Here is a 27157-nt window from a genome sequence, read left to right as displayed (position 1 = left end):
TGCTGATGGACACTGGCAAAGGCTTTCTGAAAGTCCAAGTACACTATATCCACTGGATCACCCTTGTCCACATGCTTCTTGATATACTCAGAGAATTCTGATAGACTGATGAGGCACGATTTCCCTTTACTAAAGCCTTGTTGACTCTTCCCCAATATATTGTGTTCATCTATATGTCTGATATTTCTGTTCTTTACTGTAGTGTCAACCAATTTGCCAGGTACTGAAGTTAGGTTTACCGGCCTGGAATTGCTGGGATAGTCTCTGGAGCCTTTTTAAAAAATAGGCGTTGCATTAGCTACCCTCCATCATGTAGTACAGAGGGTGATTTAAGTAATAGGTTACCATGTACAGCAGCAGTCAAAAACACTAACAAAATGTTAGGAACTATTAGGAAAGGGATAGATTAAGACAGAAAATATCACAACACCATTATATAAATCCATGGTACGCCCCAACCTTGACTACTGCGTGCAGTTCTGGTTGCCCCATCTCAAAAAAAGATGTATTTGAATTGGAAAAAGTACAGAAAAGAGCAACAAAAACGATTAGGGGTCTGGAGCAGCTTCCGTAGGAGGAGAGATTTAAAAGACTGGGACTGTTCATCTTGGAAAAGAGACGACTAATGGCGGTATGATAGAAGTCTATAAAATCATGACTGGAGAAAGTGAATAAGGATTTACCCCTTCACATAACACAAGAACCAGAGGTCAGCCGATGACTTTAATAGGCTGCAGGTTTAAAACAAACAAAAGGAAGTAATTCTTCACACACCGCAGTCAATCTGTGGAAATCATTGCCAGGGGATGTAATGAAGGGCAAAAATATAACTGGGTGCCAAAACTAAGTAGATAAGTTCCTGGAGGATAGGTCCATCAATGGCTGTTAGCCAAGATGGTCAGAGAAGCAACCCATGTTCTGGGTGTCCCTAAACCTCTGACTGCCAGAAGCTGTGATTGGGTGACAGGATAGATCACTCAATAATTGCCCTGTTCTGTTCATTCCCGGTGAAGCATCTGGCACCAGCCACTGTCAGAAGACAGGATATTGGGCTAGACGGACCATTGGTCTGACCCAGTTGGGCCATTCTTACATTCACCAAAGGGGGAGGACAAGAAAGAATCATCTTAGATTGCAGCAAGGGAGTTTCAGCTGGATGAGTAGGAAAAATTTTCTAACTGTGCAGACCCAGAATCAGGCACAGGAGAAGCTGAGCAGAACTTCAAGGCAATGGAGCTGGTCCTAGTCACTTCTCCTGGGTGTCTCCTTCCTTCCTTCCCTCCCTTGGGCAGCTTCCTTCCAGCACAGAGCTCTTGATGCCCCGGGCCCTCATTGAACTGGATTTCTCAGGCCAAGTGTGTGCCCCCCAAAAGAGCCAATGCCCCCAATTCTGTTGAAGGTTCCAATGGTCTCCTGCTCCCCACCCCCAACCAAAGCCAGAACAAGACCCAGTGGCTGGAAGTTAAAGCCAGGCACGTTCCAGTTAGAAATAAAGCAAATTTCTAACAGTGAAGGTGGGTAACCACCGGAACAAGCACCCAAGGGGAGTGATGGATTCTCCAGCTTGAGATGTCTTCGGATCCGGAGCAGGTGCCTTCTGGGAGACATCCTTTAGCCAAACACAAGTTACTGGGCTCAACACAGGAGGAAGGGGGTCAAATTCTACAGATCAGACTTGATGATCTAATGGTCCATTTGGGCCTTAATATCTACAAACTTCCCTTCCCCCTTTACATATTTCATTAAAAAAACCCTCAAATTTTGGATATTTAAATGAAGCTGCTACAGGCGCCAGAGACCTGCTGCACAGGAGCACCCCCCAAATCCAGGGACCTTGCCACTGAATTTCCAGCTAGCTTGTTCTAGAGCATACAGAGCCCTGGAGATAAGGTGACACTCCTCAAGTGTCCGGAGGGTGCGGTGGCCACGGAGACAAATTATTCTGGGCTAACCTGTGAACGTGATGAAGTTAAGAAAGGGGGAATTTAGGCTAAACTTCTCTGCTGGTGTAAAGGGGTGCAGCTCCATGAACGGCAGTAGCCTTTATTCACCCAGTTACACCAAGAGAGAATTTACCCACTGAAGGTCTGTTGGCCAGTGGAACAGTCTCCGAGGGGAAGTGGTGGGAGCCCCATCCCTTTGGGGCTAAGCCTGGAGTGGACAAAGCTGGGATGGATTCTCTGCCTTCATCTGCACCCAGTGAGCTGCTTAGGCAACAGAAAGGGAGTGGGGATCGAACCTGGGACGTCTAGACTCATCACGCGCGAGTCTTCTCCTGAGCCCAGGGCTGGAGTCCGGACCTGTGAAGAACGACAGTCACTAGAAGGGCTGCGGGGGCCCCTTGCTGAATCCATCTTCTGTGTTTAATTCTTGAAGCAGATACAAAGCCGGCGAGTGCTCTGGACTCGGAGGAGAACAGGCTGTCCATGGAGGTGCAGGACTCCTTCTCGTTTCTCGACAACCAGGACACCTGGCAGGACTGTGGCACGGAAGGCGACCAGCCAGAGAAGAGCTTGCTGGAAGAGACCACCTCCGATTTTGCTGGGGACATGCTGGATGGCTTCCCAGGAATGGATGACGACATGGAGAGCAGGTTCATGAATGTAAGTTCCCGGTCGTGCTGAAATCTATATCCTGGCCTTTAGCACCAGCCGTGTATTAGAAACTGAAGCAGTGAGCTAGGAGTTGTAGGAAGAGCGAAAGGGATGGCTAGACAGATGGGTGTGCATGGGGGTGGACAGACAGAAGGTTAGAGGGCTGTGTATGAGGACTGACAGACGGACAGGGGTGGGTGTGAGGATGGGCAGACAGACAGATGTATGGAGAGGAAAGGAGGAGAGAGGCATGGCTGGATGTATAGCTAGAGGGATGAGGCTGGGGATGGATAAATAGAGGGATGTGTTGGAGAGGAAGGAAGGCATGGCTGGATGGACAGCTAAACGACTGTGTATGGGGATGGACAGACAGACAGAGGGGTGAGTAGGAGGATGGATAGATTAGATAGACGGACAGGCAGACACTCCAGCTGATAGATTGTATTATGCAGCTACTGTTTCCTGTAGGCACATTAATTACAGGTTACATACCTGGTACAAATCGGTCCATTGTCTGAGCCCCCCTGTAGGAACGCTGTCCCCTCATTACTACATGCCGTCTCTGTAGCACCCAAAGGGTGCTAGAGAAGGAGGCAAGACCCCTGCCCTGAAGAGGGGGCAATGCCCCTCACCCACGCCCCCCAGCCACCTCTTCCCACTCCTGGGAAACCAGAGAGGCAAATTCTGGCTATGACAGGCCCAGTGGGGAAGTGAATGCAGAGCGGAGGGGCCCCGGCTGAGAACCCCGTGCCAGCCGTGCCCACCCCCCCAGGGAAACTGGAGGCTGTTAAAACCTCCATCAGCCAAATCAAGGCCACACTCGTGCCAGTGACAGCGCCTGCGGTTGTGGTGTGACCAACCTGCGTAGTGACCCTTCTGCGTGCTTTCAATCCCTAGCCGGAGTTCTCGGTGGAGCCGCCCCCGGAGTACCTCTCCATCGAGGAGTGCATGAATGAGGAGCAGTACTACATGGCCACCGGCTGCTCCGACACCGAGGAGCTCTCCAAGGAGACGGACTCCGAGGACGTGTTCCTGAGCGCCTACGATGACCTCAGCCCCTTAGCTCCTGACCTAGAGAAGCTGCGACAGCTCGGTACGGAGCACGGGTGGGATGTGCCTCTCCCAGATGGGGCGCTGGGTGGCGAAATGGCTCAGGAGATGCTGAGCAACCAGCCCCCAAGACCTGCTGAGGAAGGGCCGTTAGCTAGCGACACCAATGGCTCCTCTTTGTCCAAAGAAGGCAGCAGCACCAAGGTGCCTCTGCCAGACAGCCCTCATGCTCCAGAACTAGCCTCGCCATGTCGGAGCAAGGAAGCCGCCGAAGATCCCCACGGCCCCCTTCGCCAGCCAGAGGGGCTCGAAGGGGACGGGGCTGAGGGAGAGGCTGTGGAGTCCAGCCCAGCCATCCATCAAGAAGAAGACATAAATGTAACAGGGGGAGATGATCTTGAAGCAGGCCCTGGCCCACCCAGAACTAAGCCCACCACTGATGTAGCGCCAGTGCAGGAGCACCAGGGCACATGGGCTCCGGAGAGCGAAGGCCATGGAGCCCAAGCCAGCCATGCCGGAGATGAGCAAGTGCAGGCCCCAAGGCTAAGGGAGGCAGAGCTGGCTCCGTGTGCTCCAGGCCAGGAGGCCGACGGACGTGCCCCAGAGGAAGTGAGAGCGCAGGAGGGCCAAGGGGGCTCGGCTCTTCCCACACCAGAGACCAAACAGCCGGAGAGTGGAAAGGGCCCACCTCAGCCTCTTGCAATGAAGACCGCACCTGCCCTCTCACCGGGATCAGGGCCCGAGCTCCCCACTGTCCCCATATGCGAGAGTGGCCCCATGTCCACTGCCCCCTTTCTAGAGACAGGCCTCGAGACCACTACTGTCCCCCTGGATCAGAGTGGTCCCCAGGTCTCCATCTCCTTGCTAGGGACAGGCCATGAAGCCCCCACCGCCCCTGGGTACGAGAGCGACCCTGAGGCTGCTCCGTTGCTTGAGACTAGCTCGGATCTTGCGTCTTGGTCTGACGCTTCCTCGTCGCTGTGGAGTGGCCCCACAAGCCTTCCCCTGGAATCTGGGCCACTGAAGCCCACAGAGCTTCCCACTCTCCCCGAGCCTGACACACCGGCTGGGGTGCGCCCTGACGGGAGCGCCCCCATGAGAGTCACTTCCAGCACCGTCCGAGTCCAGCAGGTGAAATCCGTCCCCATAGTGCCCCCCAAGCCTCAGTATGCCAGGATGCCTCCTACTGTGAAGATGAAGATGCACCTGGGTGAAGCATCCACGTGGCCCAAGCTCTCTGCTTCGGAGAAGAGCTCCAGCGGTGGGGAGACCAGCCTGGGGAAGGGGGCCTCTCTCCAGAGGCAGTCGCACCCTGTCAGCCTGGGTGCGTGCTGCCGCGTCACAGAGGGCACAGAGTCGAACGAGGAGTTTCCCCCGCCCAGCCCTGTAGAGAAGTGCCCCAGCAGCACAGAGAGCCGTGAGCCCGCCGAGACCTCCCTCCAGAAGCAGAGGCGAGCCAGCTGGCGTAACGGCGGCAGCATGTCTTTCGACACGGCGGTGGCCCTGGCCAAGCAGAGGCACTTGGCCCAGGCCCCGGTTCGGAGGATGCAGACCTACTGCGCGGGGGATGGTCGGGAGATGCACGGTGTTCCCAAGGTGGAGAAGCCCCCACCATTCCCCAGGCCTGCCCTAAAGCCTGTGGGCCAGCGCTCCCTGAGGCCGCTGAGCTGCACCAGCGCGCTACTGTCTCCAGACGCCCTGGCTCTGGGCAAGCACCCGCCCCTGCCTGACACGGCCTGCGAACCGCACCTGGCGCCTGACCAGGAGCCACTGCCCTTCGCCCAGGAGCCCACAGCAAGGAGCAGGCTGAGCATGCCCAGGCTTGGCCAGCGACCGTCAGACATGGAAGAGGCAGTGGGGCCTCTCCCACAGCAGCGGCGGTCGCTGGCTTTTGAAATCAGGGACTGCGGAGGGTCGGAGTTGTGAGGGAGTGGCGGGGACAGTTCCATGCTCATTGACTGGTGGGCTGCCAAATCTCAACCAACGTGGGTTACGGCCTTAATGCACCATCCTGCACCCGCTGCTCCGAGTCCAGCCCTGCTGCGGGTGGCTGACACCAGACGATCGGGGCTGGGAGGGTTGGGTTGTGCAGCAGGAAGAAACATTGTGTGGTGCAGGGGAGAGGTCTGCTTTCCAGGAGCAACCCCTCCGAACTGCGATAGGCCACATGAGCTCCAGCCTCAGCCAGAGCGAACGCTGCTCAGACACGATCGTTGAGCCAGCCATTCCCTCCGCGTCTCCTCCAGAATAGTGATGTTCATCTGCAGCGCAGACGAGAACAAGGGCTGCTCCAGCCAGCTAGATCCACTTCCACCTGGGCTGAACCTGGCCCAGCTTGGCATTGGGTGGGTGGGGAAAGCCATGGGGCTGGTGCTCCTGTCAATAATTCGAGGCTGGATTCTCCAAGGTGCTCAGAACTCACAAAACCCACTGGTCACTGGGAGCTGCAGAGGGCCAGCAGCACCTTTGAGTGAGGTCACCAGTTCCTATCTCCATCCCCGGGCGAGGGAACACCAGCCCTGGAGACACGGGGGTCATGATTTTTAAAACAAGAGCAGCGGAGGGTCTCTCCAGAGACGGCACTGGGCTGAACCACAGCAATCTTGCTCCCAGCTCCCCCACCCCTTTGCAGTCCTCTCCTCTTTTGCTTTTAGGAAATAAACAGGTCAAGGAAGTTTCCTCTCTCCTGAATTCAGCCCCAGGGCTTTCCCCTGCCTCCTGTTAGTCTGCAACCCTTAGCGGCAAGGACCAGCCCGGTAGGTCACAGAACCTTTCATTGCTAAACTTCAGCCTGCCCAGGTGGGTTACAACTTAATGGCAACAGAGGGTTCTGTGGCACCTTTGAGACTAACAGAAGTATTGGGAGCATAAGCTTTCGTGGAGTAACTTGCATCTGAAGAAGTGAGGTTCTTACCCACGAAAGCTTATGCTCCCAATACTTCTGTTAGTCTCAAAGGTGCCACAGGACCCTCTGTTGCTTTTTACAGATTCAGACTAACACGGCTACCCCTCTGAAACTTAACGGCAGCAGCTGATGGTTGTTCCTCAAAGAAGGTAGGACAATCAGCTGTTTATAGTCAGCTCCTTGTAATTTCAGAGAAATCACTGGCACTGCTCGGCCTCCTTATTTGTGGTCGCCAGGCTCAACAGAGAGGCCAAAGAATGAATCAGCTATCGGTGGCTGGACTCCTCTCTGATGCCCCCTCCGGGGCACGGTTAGCACATATGTAGGAGATCTTGCACCTCTGCAGCCCAGCCTGTCCCTTTTCTCTGGGCAGATGGCAGGTTTCTACGCAGGGACACTGCCTAAAGCCCTAGAAAATCTACTGTAGGAAATGAGCGTGAATCAGCTGGTTGCTGAGCTAGGTGGGACGTACAGTCCATGTCCACTTCTAACATCCATCCTCCTGCTGCCTGTCATTTATGAAAGCGGCAGCCGAGTCCTTGGATTTCCACTCACTTTTCTCTCCACGTTGCTCCATTAGTAGTCTTATTTCATTGGTCTCTTTGGGTTCTCCAACTCCTTGTTAATCTGAGATGGCAGCTGGGTTGGGTTTGACAACGATTCGTAGCTACTCTACCTTATCACGGACTAATAAAGATAGTTTGGAAGAAATCCGTGCAGTTGTGGTGGTGGCTTTTAAAACGAGATCCTCTGGCCCTGTGCTGCTGAGTCCTCCTGAATGGGCAATCCAGAGACACCACACCAGAGTAGGGCACCGCGGGTGCTTGGGGTGAACTGGGCCGAACGGGGCCATGTCGTGCCTTGCCGATACAATGCACAAAGGGCTCATGTCACTTTAAAGGGTGTGCAAATGAAATGAGTTCAAAAGGCGAGGCCAGTGGCATCGCCAACTAGGCCTTCTGCAGGCGAAGAGCTGGGTTCAAATCCTGTCTGATTTGAAAATGTGTGTGTGTGTACTGGGGGGGTGCACTCTCCATGCCCAACCCAGTAAGGGCTGGGGCCTTCATCCCCATTGGCTCACCTCACCAAAACCACTCAGGCCCCAATCCTGCCAGGAGCTCCACATGCCCAGCTCCCTGCGCTGAGCCCTGTTGACTTAATGGGGCTCTGCATGGGCACAGGGGCCCATTGCAGGATCAGGGCCAATGCTTGGTCTCACTGGGCCGAGGTGCTCATGGGATAGCCAGACTAGAGTAGCAAGGAATGGCGCAGGCCGGGCACTAGGTATTTCTGCTGAGCTAGTTGGACAGGAGCTAGGCTCACTGAAGGTTCAACACCAGCAGAACTATGTGAAGCCCCGGGGTGGAATAGGTGAGGACTGTGGGGCAGGAGCGAGGTTTGAAAAATGACGGGCCTGATTCTCATTTCCTTCCACCCAGACCTGTTCCCCCTCCTCTGGCAGTGCACAGGACTCTTAAGGCGAAGGGGAAAGATGATTAGGTTTAGACAAAAAAAATTTAAAAGAAGCCCTGTCTAAGGCTCTAGTCACCCCTGCTATAATTGAGAAAATGGAGGGTTAGCTCAGTGGTTTGAGCATTGTCCTGCTAAACCCCAGGGTTGTGAGTTCAATCCTTGAGGGGCCATTTAGGGATCTGGGGCAAAAATCTATCTGGGGATTGGTCCTGCTTAGAGCAGGGGGTTGGACTAGATGACCTACTGAGGTCCCTTCCAACCCTGATATTCTATGAAGATGAGATCCCCCGCTGCCCTCGCCTGATGTCTCTCCAACCCCGCTCTGTAGCAGCTGGTGTAAACAGATGTGTCCTGCAGTAGGCCCTGAAGGTCAATAGACCTGGGCTATTTCAGGCCAGGGGGAAAGGCTGTCCAGTCTCCCCTGATCGCAGCTGCGGCAGGATGGTCTCTCTGCCAGCAAAGTCCCAGCCCCATTGAGGCTTTATCAACCAAACTCAGCAGCTCAAATTCAGTCTAGACGCAGATCACATCGCACCAGTGACGTGCTGCCCCCAAGCAGCACTGCTTAGGGAGCTGGGTGCCGCATTCTGCACTTGCTTGACTCTCCAGATTGGCCCCGTGGAGCACTGCAGCAACGCAGGCTCGAGCTGGCCAAAACCTGGATTACGCTGCGTGGCCCCCGCACCTGGAAGAAACCGCTGCAATCTCCTGGTCAGGTGCAGAGGGGAAAAACATTCCTGGGTCTTGCTCCTATCAGATCATCCCGCTGCGGCTGGAGATCCACTACGACCCCCAGATTGCGAACCCCAGGTCCCGGGTGGTGGGCTCATGCCCCCAGTCAGAGCGGGAGATACTAGCCTTGCTGTGGGAGATACTAGCCTCGCCTTCCCATCTAGTTGCTTTCCCTGTCCTACCTGCATCACCTCAGTCTGATCCAGATTGAGCTTCAGCCAGCTCGCTCTCATCTCCCTGAGACCCTGGGCTAGACCGCTAATAGCCCTGGCTGGATCAGATACTGAGCATCCCGAAAGCACTGCAGCCCATGCCTCCTTCCTAGCCCTCCCCACGGCCCCACATTCCTACCGAACAGGAGGGGAGACAAAATGCACCCCTGCAGAACCTCCCATGAGGTGAAGAGCATTCAGCCCAGAAACAGGAACGGAGCCACCAACGAGCAGCATTGTCTACCCCTGCTGCAGTGTAACATACACCCGCTTTAAGGCCCTGCCACAGTGGAGTTAAAGGGCATTAGTATAAATGAGAATCAGACCCTACCTCGGTACTTGGGTCTGGATTTTAGGAGGGGGTCCTTATTAGAGCAGGATGAATATTGGGGGGGGGGGAGGTGGTGTGTGTGTGGGGGGGGGGGGGGGGGAGATAGTAAATTTGCTGAAAAATGCATTTTTTCAGGGCCCCAAACCTATGAATGAATTCAGGGCAAAGCGGTTTGACAAAAGGAAAACAAAAATCAAACAAGTGGAAACCGTTCATATGGAAAGGCACCAGTTCAACTGTTTGTTTCGAGGCAGGGTTTCATTTAGCTGATTTATTTCCTAAAACAAAAACAACAAAAGGGGTGAAAACAACCTGAAATGACCTGAAACACCAAATACCGACGACAATTATTTCAGGTCGAACCAAACAAACCAACGATTTGTTTTGCTTTGGTGAGAAAAAATAAAAATATTCAGTTTTGGTTCAAGCCAAGCAGTTTTTCGGTTTTGTTTTGATTTATTTTTTGGTCTGAGGCCCAAACCAAATGAGGTCTATTATGGGGCTAGAGGGGTGAAACATAAGACTGATTGTCCCAGGGCGGTGGGGGTGGTCCCCCAGCACGTCCCCTGTGGTCAGGCACGGTGCTACAGGTGAGCTCCTGCCTCAATTTCCCTTCACCTGGGGCATAAACAAGTCCAAGCAGGGTTTCCACTATTAAGGAGTGTCCTCTTCAGAGGGACTCTCTCATTTAATGAAAAAGCACAACACAAAGGCATAACTGAAAGCTTCATGCAGCTGCTCCACCGGATCCCCACCCTGGGACAATCAGTCTTATGTTTCACCCCTCTAGCCCCAAAGCACTCTCAGGCTGGATTCCCTGCCTTGAACTTGAGCTTCTCCAGCGAGGTGAGACACCACTGATAGTCACTTCCGAACCAGCTCCCCTGAATAGTCTCTGTCCTCTGGACCTTTCTCTGCTCTAGGGCTAAATTCCTCCTCGAGTCCTCATAAGCCCAACAGCTTCTTATCTAATTAACTGCCTGCCCAGCTAGTGAGGCTATTAACTCACCACAGGTAGATCTGGTTGGCTCATTCCCCTTAGTGGAGTTTGTCACAGATAAGCTGGGTGCCTCACCCGCTCAGGAGCCAGCCCCTATGCCAAGGTCAGTAACATTATCCCCATTTTACAGATGGGAAAACTGAGACACAGGGAGGCATGGTCACCCAGCAGATCAGAGGCAGAAATTGAACCCAGGTCTCCTGAGTCCCAGTCCAGTGCTCTAGCCACTAGGCAACTGCCTATATAAAGGGGAAGTAAGCAAATCCTTTTAGTAGAGGATATATATATAAAAAAAACCTAACAACACTTTACAGGCTCTGGGCTGGGAAGTGGAGCCAAGGGTATGGGAGGGAGCTCCGGGTTGAGGCAGGGGGTTGGGGTGTGGAAGGGGGTACAGGCTTTGGGCTGGTTGTGTGGGCTCTGGGGTGGGGCCAGAAAGGAGGGGTTTAGGGTGCAGGAGGAGGTTCCGGGCTGGGGCAGGAGGTTGGGGTGGGGGGGTGAGGGCTCCGGCTGGGGGTATAGGCTCTGGGGTATGGCTGGAGATGAGGGATTTGGGGTGCAGGAGGGGGCTCCAGGCTGGGGCTGAGGGGTGTGGAATGTGGTAGGGGGCTCCAGGCTGGGGCAGGCGGTTGGGGTGTGTGAGGGCTCCGACTGGGGGTGCAGGCTCTGGGGTGTGGCTGGGGCTGAGGCATTTGGAGAGTGGGAGGGAGATCAGTGCTGGGTCAGGGGGTTAAGGCACAGGGGGGCTCCGGCTGGGGTGCGGGCTCTGGGAGGCGCTAGGAATGAGGGGTTTGGGGTGCAGGAGGATGCTCAGGGCTAGGACTGAGGGGTTCGGAGGGCAGGAGGGGGATCAGGACTAGGGCAAGGGGGTGGGGTGGGGGTGTGTGGGGGGGCGAGGGCTCTGGCTGGGGGTGTGTGCTCTGGAGTGAGGCTGGGGATGAGGGATTTGGGTTGCAGGAGGGGGCTCCAGGCTGGGGCTGAGGTGTTTGGAAAGTGGGAGGGTGATCAGCGCTGGGTCAGGGGGTTAAAGCACAGCTCCCATTGGCTGTGGTTCCCGGCCAATGGAAGCTGCGGAGCTGGCACTTGGGGTGGGGGCAGCGCGCAGAAGCCCCTGTCTTCCCCTACGCCTAGGAGTCAGAGCTGCTACTTCCGGGAGCCACGACAGGCAGGGAGCCTGCCTTAACCCTGCTGCACCACTGGCCAGACTTGCCCATTCAGCAGTGCTGACCGGAGCTGCCAGGGTCCCTTTTCGACTGGGCGTTTTGGTCAGAAACCGGGCGCCTGGCAACTCTAATAAGAGGCTGGGGGAGCGACACCTGCTGTGTGCCTACGGGCACTGGAAGGGAAAGCTGATGGCAGAAGGACACGAGGGTGCATTTGTGGTACCCCGCAGGGTTCCCTCCCAAAGGCATTTGTGGAGGAGCACAGAACGGGCTGCCGTGGTTGCAAATCGCCAGTAATGGAGAAGCCACGTAAAATGGGGGAGGAGGGTTAAAAAAACCCCTAGGGGGTAAAACCCAATATCAGGTGAGGGGAACCTTAATAGAGGGGTGAAGGGTTAAACCCCCAAATCTAAAGAGGAGTAAAACCCTAATATGGGGGGTTAAACCCTCCCAACTCTATAAGAAGGGAGTAAAAAGGGCATGGGGCAACACCCCCAAGGCCCCACCTATCTATGAGGGCAGTAAACTAACCCCACTCCCAAGGGGCAGCCTGGGGGCAGGAATGCCCTTTGCCCCTAGCAAATATGGCCGGAACTGTCTTCTGCCCTCAACCAAAATGGCGCCTGCTAGACGCCGCTTGGCCCAAGGCATTCCCCGCCACCGGAAGTTGGGGGGGGTATTAAGAGAGCCCCGCCGGAAGTTGGTATGGCGAGCGCACCGAACTAAGATGGCGCCCGCCGGAAACAACGGAACACAACGCCACGTACTAAGATGGCGCCCGCTCGGGAGCCCTGACGCAAGGTGCCCGGCACTAAGATGGCGGCGGGGAGGGAAAACGAGCTGCGCAGAGCGCCCCTTACTAAGATGGCGGCGAGTGGTGGCTCAGGGAGGGGCGGGGCCGGGTTACCGCCCTGTTTCCGCCCTGCACGGTAATGGCGGCAGCAGCGGCGGTGCGGGGGGAGGGGGCGTTGGGCGAGTGCGCATGTGCAAATCTCCATGGAGAGAAAAGGGGGTGAGAGAGCAAGAGGGATAAAAGGAAAAAACAGGTAATGGGGCCGCGGGGGGGAGGCGCTAAATGTTGCTGACGCAGTTCGGCCCCTGTGCCCGGCGGGGGGGGGGGCGGCTGGGAGGTGCCCAGACTGGGGGTGGCCCTAGGGTGGGGGTACAGGCCGGGCCGGGGGTGGACTTAGGTTGGGGGAGGGGCTGGCTTGGCTTTGCTCCCTCCCATCCCAGGGTCTCGGGGCGGTGCTGGCTGCACCTGGGACTGTGGTGAGCTGGGGACTCCTCGGGGCTGGGGGGTGCAGCCCCTCGTTCCTCCTGCAGCCACCTGTCACCTGGCTGGGGCATGTTGCCCCCTTTGCCCCAAGTGTGCTGTAGCCCCCCTGACTGCCCCCTTTTGTGAGAGGCCGTGGGGGCCCCCTTAGTTCTCTTCTGGATTATTGGGGTGGTCCCCTGCCCCCTCACTGCCGGGCGCTCTGCAAGCCCACTCCCTGCTCTGAAGAGCTCTGGGCATCGCAACAACAGATGCTGCGGTAATAAACAGGGTGTAAGACCCTGGATAGACTAGAAGCAAACAGCTGAATGCGAGAAGCAGGGGCCGTACTAGTAAAACCAGTGTATCATCGCCAGCAATCGACATAGCTCACTGCCTTATTGTTACTGGCTTGGCCTCATCCCCCCTGGTCTCTGTCCCTTGGCTGGGTTTCTACATGTGTTGGAGGGAAGATTTTATTGGGGAATCTGTCTGGTGCATGTCAGACAGCAAACCTCTTCTCTCCTCCCCTGCCAGGTGTGATTGGTCCATCCCCTCCTCTGAGTCCCCCTGTTTACACTAACCTGATGAACCTGAACCCTCCTTTCTCTGTAATCATCAGTCATTCATCAGCCACATCTTATCAGGAGCTGCTTAGCCGCCTGTTTCCTCCCCGCACAAAAATAAAGGCTTTTGTTATCATCTCATATCGCACCACCACCCCTGCTGGGGGAATAGAACTGTTTGCGTTTCTGTGCTAAGTCTTTGTGGTGAGATGGTGCGTGTGCGTGCAGAGAATACACAGGGTGCTGCTTGCGCTGTCTTGCAGCCATGACATCCAGGTTTGCACAGGGACGATCTGTTATGATTGTGCTTGATTTATTGTTCCCTTTTATGTGGGCCTCACATACAGTTTACTTTTCTGTTCTAATGTTTAGATTGCTGCAAACACAAAACAGACAAAGCGCTTACAGCTGGTCTAAACACAAAGTAACACTGGTTTAACTAAAGGTGTGATTTTTAATTTGATGCAAAACCCTGTATAGATGCTCTTAAAGTAATTTAAACCTGGCTTATATTGGTTTAGCTTCCCTCAGGAAACAGCCAGGTGCGAGCTAAACCATGCAGCCAGTTTTAAAGTGATAGAAGTGTCCACAAAAGGATTTGCACTGGTTTAACTGAAATTGGCCTCTAAACTGATGTGGGTTCCGTGTGTAAACAAGGCCTTATAATCTTTTGCAGAAGTTGCACTAGTTAAATCATTTTTAAATGAAGTTTGAGTAAAGCTAAACTGATGTAAATCCCTCATTTAATGCTTATAACCAATTTTAAACCAATATATCTGTGTAGCTTGTGCATGTAAACTTACTGACACAAGCTAAACAACATAAACCAGGTTTAAATCAAATTTAAAATGTCTATGCAGAGTTTTGCTCCAGTTTAACTAAATCAGTTTTTTTTAAAAAAAACCTTTAGTGCAATTTTGTTAGTAGACCAGGCAAATACGATGCACAGGGTTGACAGTTTCAGGCCATTTTGTGCAGTGATATTGTGGTGAAGATACCAGCACTTGGAAGGCTTTGCACAGGAATTGGGTTTGAAGGTGGAGAGGTGAGGTGCTTTGCATATATGACTGGTCTGAGCACAGGGAGTGGTATGGAAACTATGTGAAGCCAAAAAAAGAACAGGAGTACTTGTGGCACCTTAGAGACTAACAAATTTATTAGAGCATAAGCTTTCGTGGGCTACAGCCCACTTCTTCGGATGCATATAGAGTGAAACATATATTGAGGAGATATATATACACACATACAGAGAGCATGAACAGGTGGGAGTTGTCTTACCAACTCTGAGAGGCCAATTAAGTAAGAGAGAAAAACTTTTGAAGTGATAATCAAGCTAGCCCAGTACAGACAGTTTGATAAGAAGTATGAGAATACTTACAAGGGGAGATAGATTCAATGTTTGTAATGGCTCAGCCATTCCCAGTCCTTATTCAATCCTGAATTGATTGTATCTAGTTTGCATATCAAGTCCAGCTCAGCAGTCTTTCCTTGGAGTCTGTTTTTGAAGTTTTTCTGTTGTAAGATAGCCACCTGCAGGTCTGACATTGAATGGCCAGACAGGTTAAAGTGTTCTCCCACTGGTTTTTGAGTATTATGATTCCTGATGTCAGATTTGTGTCCATTAATTCTTTTGCAGAGAGACTGTCCGGTTTGGCCAATGTACATGGCAGAGGGGCATTGCTGGCACATGATGGCATATATCACATTGGTAGATGTGCAGGTGAACGAGCCCCTGGTGGTATGGCTGATGTGATTAGGTCCTATGATGATGTCACTTGAATAGATATGTGGACAGAGTTGGCATCGGGCTTTGTTACAAGGATAGGTTCCTGGGTCAGTGGTTTTGTTCAGTGATGTGTGGTTGCTGGTGAGTATTTGCTTTAGGTTGGGGGGTTGTCTGTAAGCGAGGACAGGTCTGTCTCCAAGGTGACAAAGGGAGCAGGTGAGAGAAAATGCAGAGGCAGAGGAAGAGCAGAGATATAGCCAGTGTCAGGCTCCTGTTAAGTGTTAAATGTGAGGATGTGGAACTTGACTCAGGTGAGAGAATCCAGTGAAGTAGGGGTAGGTGTTGACAGCAGCAGATTGCTGGTGATGATTTTAGCAGTAGCTCTAGACTGGAGAGGTGTGTAATGCTTAACCGTTCTAGGCACACTCCTAAACTTGAGAGCTTTACAAACAAATCTCTCTATGGACTTTCCCCGAATCAACAAGATGCTCATTAAAATATTCTTGTACTAGCACCAGTGGAAAGTCTTCCAAATATCTAAGGCCCTGATCCTGCAATCTGCCCTGTGTGGGTGGACTCTTACAGTGGGCATTGCGGCTTCTCCTGGATGTAAGGGGCCTCCTTGCAGTATCAGGGCCTAATCATGCGCTTCTTGTTGATACATTAAAAATAAATCAGTCTTGTGTGTTTGTGCAAGGTGCACAAAAGTGAGTGCCCCACTGGCTGTGCTGTTTTTATTTAGCAAGAGCATTCACAGACCTCTGCCGAGGAACTTTCTGCTGTTAGCACATAGATATTGTGGTAAGATTAGCTTCTGCATACATTTAAGTTGTTGCTCTTGAAATAAAATCAGCTGCTATGTTAAACTTGGCCCATAACTTAAAAAAAAACAAACCTCAAACAAGCCTGTGCCCAATAGAAATGCTTCAAGTGTTTTGAAAAAAGGTCTAGTGCAAACAGTTGTTCAAAGGTAAATAGACGTTCCCCTGCCCTGTTTGAAACCCAAGCCTTGCACTATCAAGAATGCGAAAGTGAAACTGGCATCCAGTGTCCAAGTGGGGAGAGATGATTGAAGGAAACAGAAGGTGAGGGGTCAGAAGTTTGAGTTTAAGATTTTTTTTCCACGTCTGAAGTGATTTTGGTGATAAACTCCTGTTTCTATGTGATCCTTGAAGTTGATTCTGTAACTTCAACTTTGTTTAAAAAATGTAAATAACAAAATACCCTTGGGAGGTAAAGATTATTTTTAAAGTGTTGGGGTTTTTTTCGGGGAAGAAGGGGAGAAAGGGAAGATGGAAAAATGAATCTAAAAAAGATCACACCCATTGAGTTTTCACTCCTGTTACTCTGCAGAGCGAATACGGCTGTGAGAGTTGGATCTTCTGCAGATGATTGCGGAGTCTTTATTCGAGGGGTTAATCAATTGTTTGATAGATTGGTCTCTTCCTTAAATGATACTGTCTAGTTACCAAACCATTTATTAACCTCTAACTGTAAACTTCCTACTCATAACGCCTCAGCTTATTAAAATGTGGTGCTACAAACAATAAATAATAATGATACAGTGGGTATTTTTAAATCTGTATCTAGGGCTTGGCAAAGTCTGCTTGCTGGTGGTGAGTTGGCAGCTTTCCCTGGAGAGCAGGGTGGTGAGAGAGGCTAAGGCATCAACCTCTGTAGAATTCTATAGCTCATGATTTTGTTATGTTTAATTTTTTGAATGATTTTGGTCCTGGCTGCAGAGGAAACCATTCAAATGGGACCCTCAGCACTTGCGTTGGCCTGAGTTTGCAGATTGTCCTTGTTGCAGCTTGTAGCTTGCCCAAGCAGGATTGGAGCAAAATGAATGAGACTGGTCACTCTTCATGCAGCTGGGCAGAGCCCCGTGGTAGCCGCAGACAAGAGTTGTCACATCTGCCGCTTGGAAAAGTTATGCCTGGAAGTAGCACTAAAGCAGGCGCACAGGAAAGGGGGACTCAGAAGAGATGCTGGGTAGGGGTACTGTAGCAGAGACCGCCATCCTCTTGCAGGTAGGGCTAGAGCTACCTTCTCCTCCTGCTGCTGCTACCCCACATAGTCATGGATCTTGGGGGCAGGAGGAGGGGCGAAGAGAGCACCTTCCTTCTGTTTCCTCTGGAAAGCTAGACTGCAAATAGATCACACACTCTGGTCCTAGCTGGAGCTAGCATGAAAGCTGGTAGCACACTTAGTGTTTCATTTATACCGAGCTTTTCATTCATAAATCCCCAGGGGCTTTACAGCTGTGAGTGCAATCATCCCCGTTTTACAGATAGGAAAACTGAGGCCAGAGGATATTGTGAAGGCCAAGACTATAACAGGGTTAAAAAAAGAACTAGATAAGTTCATGGAGGATAGGTCCAGGATGGGCAGGGATGGTGTCCCTAGCCTCTGTTTGCCAGAAGCTGGGAATGGGCGACAGGGGATGGATCACTTGGTGATTACCTGCTCTGTTCATTCCCTCTGGGGCACTTGGCATTGGCCACTGTTGGAAGACAGGATACTGGGCTAGGTGGACCTTTGGTCTGACCCAGTCTGACCGTTCTTATGTAATAATTGGCCCAAGGTCTCACAGCCAATGAATAGCAGAGCTGGCACTTGAACGCTGGAGTCCTGACTTTGTCTGCTGCCCAGTCTGGGACCCAAGTACACTTCACATGGGGCTCTGCCTTTCTCTTTGACGTCAACAGGTTTTGCCATTAAGATGAATGGGGCAGTTCACCCCTCTTGGCTCTTATTCCAGGGTGTCTGCGGACTCTGGCAGGCACCACTCACGCTTTGGTCAGGTTTTCAATCTTCTCCTGTGTCTGTGAGAGCTAGGAACATTCTCTGAACGAAAGCTGGGCCTATAATACCTAGCACGGAGTTCAGCCCCGCTCCCAGGCCTATCTATTGTCTGGTAGGTAGAAGTGTCGGACCCCCTCCACAGGTATCTCCCATGGATCTTGCCACTGCCACCCCCTCTCTTATGTTGGACTCTGGCCTAGTAGGTTTTCTCGGGCTAGTAGATGACTGGTACCTTTTTTTCAAGCCTTGTCTTTATTATGGGTGTAAAAGCTGGAAGGAATCCATGTTCAGCAGGAATCCATATACAGCAAGGATGTCTTGCAGCTAGAGATCTGGGAGGCTCCTTTCATCAGGGATCTCTGAGGCCTGGTCTACACGGGGGGAGGAGGGGGGATCGATCTAAGATGCATCGACTTCAGTTAGGTTATTCTCATAGCTGAAGTTGCGTATCTTAGATCGACTTAGAATCACTTACAGTGTCCTCGCGGCGCGGGATCAACGGCCGCCACTCCTCCATCAACTTTGCTTCCGCCTCTCGCCGAGCTGGAGTTCAGCAGTTAACGGGAAAGCGATCGGGGATCGATTTTATCGCGTGTAGTGTAGACGTGATAAAATCGATCCCGATAGATCGATCGCTACGCGCCGATCCGGCGGGTAGTGTAGACGTACCCTGAGAGTTCAAACAAAGTTCCGCATGCTGCCAACAGTCTCTTTTCTGGGTCTATCCCTTAAATTGTCGCAATAGCATTAGAGAAATAGGGGTTAACACTGCAGGAGCGTCCTCTTCTTCAGTAAAATGTCTATTTACAAAATATGCTCCAGCTTTTCACTTTAATGGTCATTTATTTCCTGTTCAGTGAGTTGGCTAAAGAAAAAAGCTTGTTGTCAGTTGCTATCGTTAGCTTGCTCATACTTCCTTCTTCCAGCTGTGAAAGATCATTCCAAAATATCACCAGAGAGAGTGACCATAAAAATAGGACAAGCCAGTGGTTTTGTTAGAACCTTTCCTTAAAGGGATGCTGCCTTTTGCCTCTATCTGCAAACTTCTCACTGATAACACCTTAGATTATTAAAGTGGAATTTTTAAAATGCAGTATTACCTTTCCATTCCCTTTTGCTTGTAGTTAACTTACCCACCCAGCTTGGACAATGCATTTGAACTAGTCAGTTTAATTTCTAATTCTAGTTAACTGCATTTTCAAGGTTTGGCTTGCCAGCATCCCAGGGGCATATTGATATAGTGGGGTGAAATGTTTTCAGGGGATTATTATAAATGTTTCATGGAAACATTTCATGTCATTTAAGGTCATAAGGAACCACTAGGTCATCTACTCTGACCTCCTAGCAGTGTTGCCAACTCTTGATCGCGTCTCATGATATTTGGTGTTTTATCTTTAAGGCCAGCAAGGTAAGGGTATCTCAACATTTAAAATGCTAAGGTAGCACAACTGCAGCACTTCAGTGCCCTCTACAATGACAAGAGGCATTCTCCCATCTCTCTAGGGGTAGGTCTACACTTACCTCCGGGTCCGGCGGTAAGCAATCGATCTTCTGGGATCGATCCCGGAAGTGCTCGCCGTCAACGCCGGTACTCCAGCTTGGCGAGAGGAGTACGCGGCATTGATGGGGGAGCCTGCCTGCCGTGTCAGCTACGTAGTTATTAACGTAGCTGAATTCGAAGTACCTTAGTTCGAAGTGGGGGGTTAGTGTGGACCAGGCCTAGTTAACCCACCTCTCCAAGAGGCGGTAGCTAGGTAAACAGAAGAATTCTTCCATCGACCTAGTGCACCATACACCAGTGGTTAGATCATCATAGTACAGATATGACTACACTACAAAGTTATGTCAACCTAATTTACATCAGCATTGAGCCACCACTGTTTTTAGATCACTTGTGTGTGTGCACACTTCGCTTCTTGTGTCAGCAGTGTGTGTCCTAACCAGGAGCGCTTGTATTGATTGGACTGTCAGTGTAGGTCATTGTGAAATGGCTCCTGAAAGCTAGTACCAGTTGATGTAAGCAATCCAATGTCTACACTGACACTGTGTTGGCACATCGACCGTGACTCTACGCTGCCTGGGGACGTGGTGTTACTAAATTGGCATAGAGAGGCATTTACATCAGCAGGAGCCACATTGAAGTGAAGCCACTTCCATAGCTAGGATGACGCAAGGCAGCTTATGTCGATCTAACCAGGCAGTGTAGACCAGGCCTACATCTTTCAGGGTCTGTTGATTTTTCACACTCCTGAGAGACGTAGCTATGCCAATGTAAATTCCCAATGTAGACCAGTCCAAAGTCATGCAAACACCCCAATAACCAGGCCAACATACAGTATTCATCAATTATCACAGGGCAGCTCCAAATCCTTCACAGTACCTCAGTTTGGGGCAAAACTATGGCCTGTCTCTGTCCCCTGACAGTTGAACAGTGTAAACCCAGAGTGAGCATCTACATCTACATAGGGTAGGCAACCTATGGCATGCACGGCACGCGAGCTGATTTTCAGCGGCACTCACGCTGCCCGGGTCCTGGCCACCGGTCCGGGGGGCTCTGCATTTTAATTTAATTTTAAATGAAGCTTCTTAAACATTTTAAAAACCTTATTTACTTTACATACAATAGTTTAGTTATATATTATAGACGTATAGAAAGAGACCTTCTAAAAACCTTAAAATGTATGACTGGCACGCGAAACCTTAAATTAGAGTGAATAAATGAAGACTCGGCACACCACTTCTGAAAGGTTGCCGACCCCTGATCTACATGCTGGGGTGAGCATTCCCATTGTGGTGATCTTATTTGAGATGTTTAGGGACATTTCTTTGTCTGGTTCTTGTTACAACCTGGAACTGGCATTTGCTGCTTGCAGTAAGGGCAGCAATAATATAAGGGGCCAAATTGATCCTTGTCTTCAAGACGCTAAGCTGGCTCAGGGTGTTGGGATAAACTCTGACCTCGCAACAATAGGGACTAAACACGAAGTGGCAGGGTTTCACCTGGTACTTGGTTTTGAATTGATGTAGTTAACTGGTACAGAATTCTGGGTGGACGCTCTTTATTTGATTAGATTGATTTTTAGCTTGCATCGACCTCTTGCCCACTTAAGCTAAATCAATCTTTACCCTCTTAAGTCCTTTCCATCTAATGACTGTGTGACACATCCTTTATCTAAGGGACATATCTGGCCCCCATTACTCTAGTATCTGGGCACCTCACAATTTATCCTCCCAATCCCCCAGTGAGGCAGGGCAGGGCTATTATCCCTGTTGTACCAATGGGAAACTGAGGCAAAGATCAGCTAAGGGATTTTCCTAAGGTCACACAGCAAGTCTGTGGCAGAGCAGGGACTTAAACCCAGTTCTTCCACATCCTAGGCTGGTGCTCTAGCCACCAGTCAATCCTGCACCTCTGCTGACGGAGATGCCGAGTCTCAGCCTGTTTTTCAGTGGAACTCATCTCCTCGTCGCAGACGTGGCCCCCTATTTGATGTTATCGGCCCCCTGTTGGCTATCTCAGCTGAAGGGCCGAGCAAAGAATGGGGTCATGGAGATGGCCCCTCTTTAATCAACTAGAGTAGGTTCTTCTAGGCTAGGGCCTTGGAGAGGAAGCTCAAACAGCTGCCGTCCATGCTGTCACCTTCCTACAGCTAAACCAGAGGGGTTCGGTATCCAGAGAGTCAGTTCATCTCCCTTCCCCAGCACTGTCCAAAAACTCGCTTCCCCCGCCCCCCATATTAAAATCCTCTCTCCAAGGCTGGGAACTCAACAGCCCTTACAACAAACCGTGAGACTCCGGACTCCGCCAGCTGGAGGGTAAAATCAATCATTTTCCTGCTTAGTGGCATGTTAATGGATGATTCATGTGCAGAGTACACTGAGCAGGGGTGATCCCTGTTATGCAACATGGAAGCAAGAAGCCTAAAATAAACAGCAGCCCAGGCAGCTGCCAACTAAAACACTTGACTAGGAGGAGAAGAGAAACAGAGCTCTAAAGAGACGGCTGGCTGGGTGGATGAGGAGCAGAGGGGACACTTGCGTTACTGCTCCAGTTTCTCTGTGGAGACAGGGAGCCTGCAGAGTTGAGAGCAGACTGTAAAAGGAGGCAGCATTCTCTAGTGCTCAGAGCAGGGCACTTGGGGCAAGTCTTCAGTTGGAAATAAGATGTGTTCCTGACTTGTGGTAGCTTCCTAGTGAAGACAAGGCAGTTTGTAGCTTCTGTGTGTGTTAGCATGTCGAGGTGAAGGCTGTGGGGAGGCGAGGTGTATTTGTGTGTTCATCCAAACTGTATTCCAAGGGCTTTCTCGCAGCTACATGCAGTGAGCTCTCCTTATGGTGTTCCTTCAGTTCACTTCAAGCGAGATTTGGCTATCCCAGAATCAGTATGTGCTGAAACAAACTGGGGCTTTTATTCTGCTGCCTGATCCCTGGAGGGCCTCTACCCCGAGTGCAGTGGAAGCAGGTTCTGTCTAATTAGAGTCGCATAAAAAGATAGCAGAGGGGGACATAAAGGGGACAAAGTTGTGCTGTTAATTTTAGTGGGGACTAAGGGCCACCCAAATCCCTGAGGCAGCTTTGGAAGCCTCTGCTGAGATTTGAAACAAGCTGAGGAGTCAGCGAGGTGGGGAGAGACAGATGCTGCAGAGGAGAAGGCACTCTCGCTCCTGGTGGCAGAGGAGGCCCGAGTCAGCTCAGCAGTGGAGTGGCAGTGGAGAGACATGGTCCAGGAAGTGAGATGGAACAAGTCCACAGAGGGTGTTAAAAACAAGGAGGAGGATCCTGGATCGATTGGGGGGTTGGTGGCGGGTGTGAGAAGAGAAGGCAGCTGTAGCAGAGAGTGGAACTGCTGCTTTTGTGCGGTGCAGGGAGACAAAATTTTGTCTCTAAGGCACTTGAAGATTCTTGGTTGAACAGTGAGTGATGGGGAGAAGATATAAGTAAGGCAGGTGATGGAGTTACCGCTAATAATCCGGGCACGGCCAGATTAGCTTTTTGTGGGCCCGATGCCAAACATATTTGTGGGCCCCCATTGGGGAAATAGGGCCTGTGATGGAGGGTGGTCTGCAGAGCGAGGGGCCGGTTGGGGGCAATGAGGCACAGAGGGAGTGGCCCCACTCGGCCCAGCACAAGGGCACTATTTACAAACCCAAACTGCTAGACGCACATTGGTCCGCCCAGCCCTGCGCTGCCAACGTGCCCCTTCCAAGCTGTCCCCCTGCCCAGTGTCCTGCCCTTATGCCCAGGACCCCCTCACCCAGAGACTTCCCCCACAGATCCCTATGTCCAGCACCCACTGCCCAGGGACCCCTCCTGCTAACCTCCCTCCACAACTGCACAGCATCCTGCACACCATACCCCCTGCCCAGCTCCCCCACCCACAGATCCCCTACTGTCCAGCACCCCCTTCACAGTCCCCCATCACAGCTGTACAGCGCCCCATATTCCGGAGGGAATTCTGCATCCACAGATCCCCGACTGTCCAGCACCCCCTTCACAGTCCCACCATCACAGCTGTACAGCGCCCCATATTCCGGAGGGAATTCTGCATCCACAGATCCCCGACTGTCCAGCACCCCCTTCACAGTCCCACCATCGCAGCTGTACAGCGCCCCATATTCCGGAGGGAATTCTCCATCACATTCTGTGCATAATATTTTAAAATTCTGCCATTTTATTTTTTACAATAAATAAATGTGGAAGCTCCAGCATGGCAGTGGGGAGCACAGGCCACTGAGGTGGGAGAACACCCTGCAGTCTCCCCCACCCTCCTGGGACAGGGACTTGGCAGTGAGGCTGAACCTGACCCTGACACAGCACAAGGGCCAGGCCTGCCACAGAAACACCCTGGGGCCCTGCCCCTTTTGTGCCAGGCTCACTACATGTGGGCAGGGAGACTCAGCCTGGCAGCGAGATCCAAGTGCAGAGGGACTTAGTGTGGGGGTATCCAGATGGGGGTAAGAGGGTTCTGGGGGGGGGCGGGTCTGGGTGCAGGCAGCTCAGTGGGGGATCTGGATGCACAGGGAGGTGCCAGGTGCAGGGGCAATGGGAGTCTGCAGGGGGGACCAAGTGAAAGTGGTTGGAGCTCAGCGGGGGGGCGGGGGAGGGAGTCTGGGTGCAGGGGAGGTGGGGTTCATTTGGGTGGGGTCCAGGTGTAGGTGGTAGGGGCTCAGTGGGGAGGGTGTCTGGGGGGGCTCATTGGGGTGGTACAGATGCAGGGGAGGTGGGGCTTGTCAGGGTGAGGGCTTGATGGGCCTGTTTAACAGGGGAGCCCCAGCTGCTGCCAAGGGGATCTGTATGCTAGGCCCCCACTTCCCCTATCGCCTTCTCTTCCCCATCCCATGCCCCTTCCCCACCGCTCCATCTCCTCCCCAGGCTTGGGGGGCAGGGGAGAACCATCCCCCAGCACGAGCCGGCAGAGCGTGCTGGGGCTGTGTCGCTCCACTTCCTGCCGCCCAGTGATTGCAGGGCAGGTCGATCCCGCACTCATGGGGCGGCGGGAAGTGGAGTGACCTGGCCCTAGCCCGCTCTGCTCCCCTGGCTCCCAACCTTGGGACTGGGGGGAAGGGGAGAACCGCCCCCCAGCACTCACCGGTGGCGCAGCTGGGAGCCGGCAACGCAGAGGGGGCTGGGGCCAGGTTGCTCCTCCACTTACCGCCACCCGGGTGCCCGACCCCTGCTGCAGTCCTCAGCAGAAGGGCTGGAGTGGGGGCAGGGCAGGGGCGGAGCAGGGGTGGGAAAGAGGCGGGGAAGGGGTGGGAAGAGGCGGGGGCTTTGGGGAAGAGGCAGGGCGGGGCCAGAGGCAGCTTTCCTGGGGATCGGGCTGGCTGGGGCCCCTTCCGACTCTGGGCCCGGCACCACTGGCGCCATGGTAAACCCGGTACTGGATCTGGGCCCCCAAAGGTGTCTCCTTCGGGTGTAACAGGAACCTTGTTACTAGATAGCTCTAATTGCCTGTGGTGCTGCTCAGAGCACAGAACAGGGTCCTGTCTCTGGCAGGAAGAGCACTTTGGGTCTGGGATGGTGTGAGCAGGAAGGAGTCATGGCAGAGGGAAAGCTATCCTAAGCAATGGGGCAGCACAGAAGGTGCAAAACCAAGAAGAGGAGAAGGAGCAGGAGCAAATGGGTGGAGGTGTATGGAGGGTGAGAGGGTGCAGGGCCACCAACTGGAGAAGGGGGATGGCTGACACATTAAAAGTCATTAAATGGGATTCGAGGAGGCAGGAGGAGGAGATGGTTTTACCACGGAGCACTGAACATACATCATTTGGTATTGAGCTTCATACAAGATAAAAGTAGCGCATGGTAAAGGGGGTGAAAGCGTGTAACTGATAGATCTCAACATGTACTTGTTAATGGGGAATTATCATCAGCTGAGGCTGGTTTCTAGTGGCACCCTGCAGGATTGGGTCTTAGCCCAGCCCAGCTTATTCTTTTTGTCGACGCTCTAGAAGGAAATATAAAATCCTTGCTGATAAAGTTTGCAGGTGGCATACACGTTGATGGAGTGGCAGTTGATGACATGTCACATACACAGAACCATGTGGATTGATTGGTAAACTGAGTGCAAATGGAAGATCCTACATCTAGGAACAAAGAACGCAGGTCACGCTTACCTACATTTGGGGGCTGTGTTCTGGAAAGCAGTGGCACTGAAAAGGACCTGAGGACCCTGGTGGAAACCAAGGAACATGAGCTTCCACCATGATGCATGGCAACGAGAGCTAATGTGCTCCTTGGTTGTACGAGCAGGGGAACGTTGTGAAGGATTGGGCAGGTGGTGGTAACTTTGTCTATGGCATTAGTGTGACTATTTCAGGAATAGTGGGTTCTTTTAAAAGTGTGGAGACCAGACCTGGAGGTTGAAAATTGATGTGGGGTCGGAAATGAGTTACAAGAATGATCCAAGGCCTGGCAAACCTGCTTTTAGAGTGAGAGTTAAGCAGCTCCATCTATTCAGATGATCAAAGAGAAGGCTGAGTGGCTACTTGATTAGTCTCTCAGGGGATCCCAAACTGTGGGCTGTGACCCAAAGGATACCAGGGGGTGGTGGTCAGACACTGAAAATCTACGGAGGGGTGGGTGTGCCAGACCCTCATGGTGTTGTGTGGTGCCCACAGCCGTACACATATCACTCGTGGTGGGTACCATTTAATTGGCCGGGCTTGGGGAGAGGCACCAATACCCTTGGGGAGGCTCAACGGGTAACTCCTCGAGGTCATGTTGGTGAGATCCCCTGGCAGGGGGGACCCATCCCAGTGTTCCTGCATGGGGCAGGAGAATCAGCACCATGTGACAGGGACAATGCACGGATCCCCTGTTCCTTCTCCCCCAGCAGCTACTGGTACTTGGCACTGTCTGGGCCAGGCAGGCGCCTCTGATACTGGGGCAGGCTGAGCAGCCGTCTGCGGCACGAGTATGCACCCTCCGCCCACCTCAGCACCTCCTGCACCTGGTATCGGTGCCTGTCCCTGAGCCTGGCCTGAGTTTTTCCCCCTGACCCCAACAAGTCCCTTTCCCTACTCTCCCAACCCCCCCTAATGCCTCTTTCAGCCCAGCTAGCCACTCCAGCACCCAACCCCCCTTAGGATCTCCCCCCTCCTGGGGTTAGGACTTAGCCTCCTTCCTGTCTCCCCCATCAGTGTATTATGAGAGAAACTTCTGGGAGGCACCCCTGGTAGGCTGGTGGGCTCACTGTCTACCCCTGGGCCCAGCCTGGAGATCTCATTGCCAGAGGTGGTCCCAAAGGGGGCTGTGGCATGAAAATGTTTGGGAACCACTGGTCTATATGTATCTACGCAGGGAGAAGAGATCTGAGAGTGGAAAGCTCTTGGATCAAGCAGGCAAAGGCAGAACCAGGTGCCAATGGCTGGAAGTTGAAGCTAGACCCATTCAGACTAGAAATAAGGTGCATGTTTTCACCAGTGAAGGGAAGTAGCCTTTGGAACAACGTCCCGGGGATGTGATGGGTTCTCCATCATCTGAAAGCGCTTGTCTACATTACCCGCAGGATTGATGGGCAGCGATCGATCCAGCGGGGGTCGATTTATCGCGTCTAGTCTAGATGCGATAAATCGACCGCCGAGCGCTCTCCTGTTGACTCCGGTACCGGAGGGAGAGGTGCAGGCGGAGTTGACGGGGGAGCAGCAGCAGTCGACTCACCGCAGTGAAGACACCGCGGTGAGTAGATCTAAGTGCGTCGACTTCAGCTATGTTATTCACATAGCTGAAGTTACGTAACTTAGATCGATTTCCCCTCCCCTCCCCCCCAGTGTAGACCAGGCCAAAGTCAAGACTGGATGTCTTTCTAAGCAAAGCCAAGATGCTGGGCTGGGTGCAGGAAGTGCCATG

The 27157-nt window shown here is 52.4% G+C and overlaps 2 protein-coding genes across 20 annotated transcripts in view; both read left to right on the top strand.

Moving 5' to 3' along the window:
• The window catches only part of ARHGAP30 (Rho GTPase activating protein 30), a 51392-nt gene extending 44132 nt beyond the window's left edge, over positions 1–7260 (top strand). For 2 of the 3 annotated variants that reach the window (XM_065574702.1, XM_065574700.1), the window contains exons 11-12: positions 2377–2603; positions 3492–7260. In XM_065574702.1, the coding sequence (XP_065430774.1) occupies positions 2377–2603; positions 3492–5570 (2306 nt within the window). In that variant the 3' untranslated portion in view covers positions 5571–7260. The remainder of the gene's footprint in view (positions 1–2376; positions 2604–3491) is intronic. The other variant, XM_065574701.1, reaches the window with a different exon arrangement.
• Positions 7261–12181: 4921 nt separating this feature from the next.
• The window catches only part of USF1 (upstream transcription factor 1), a 26579-nt gene continuing 11603 nt past the window's right edge, over positions 12182–27157 (top strand). For 6 of the 17 annotated variants that reach the window (XM_065574720.1, XM_065574716.1, XM_065574715.1 and 3 more), the window contains exon 1: positions 12350–12506. The gene's annotated coding sequence lies outside the window, so the exon portion shown is untranslated. Of the gene's footprint in view, positions 12262–12307; positions 12507–15213; positions 16090–18073; positions 19218–26816; positions 26987–27157 lie in introns of those variants that run through there. The other 11 variants (XM_065574713.1, XM_024107045.3, XM_065574714.1 and 8 more) reach the window with 9 other exon arrangements.

The sequence above is a fragment of the Chrysemys picta genome, chromosome 20, assembly GCF_011386835.1.
Source record: "Chrysemys picta bellii isolate R12L10 chromosome 20, ASM1138683v2, whole genome shotgun sequence".
Taxonomy (NCBI): Eukaryota; Metazoa; Chordata; order Testudines; family Emydidae; genus Chrysemys; species Chrysemys picta.
The sequence above is the reverse complement of the archived record's forward strand: the minus strand, read 5'-3'. Positions and strand labels throughout refer to the sequence as shown.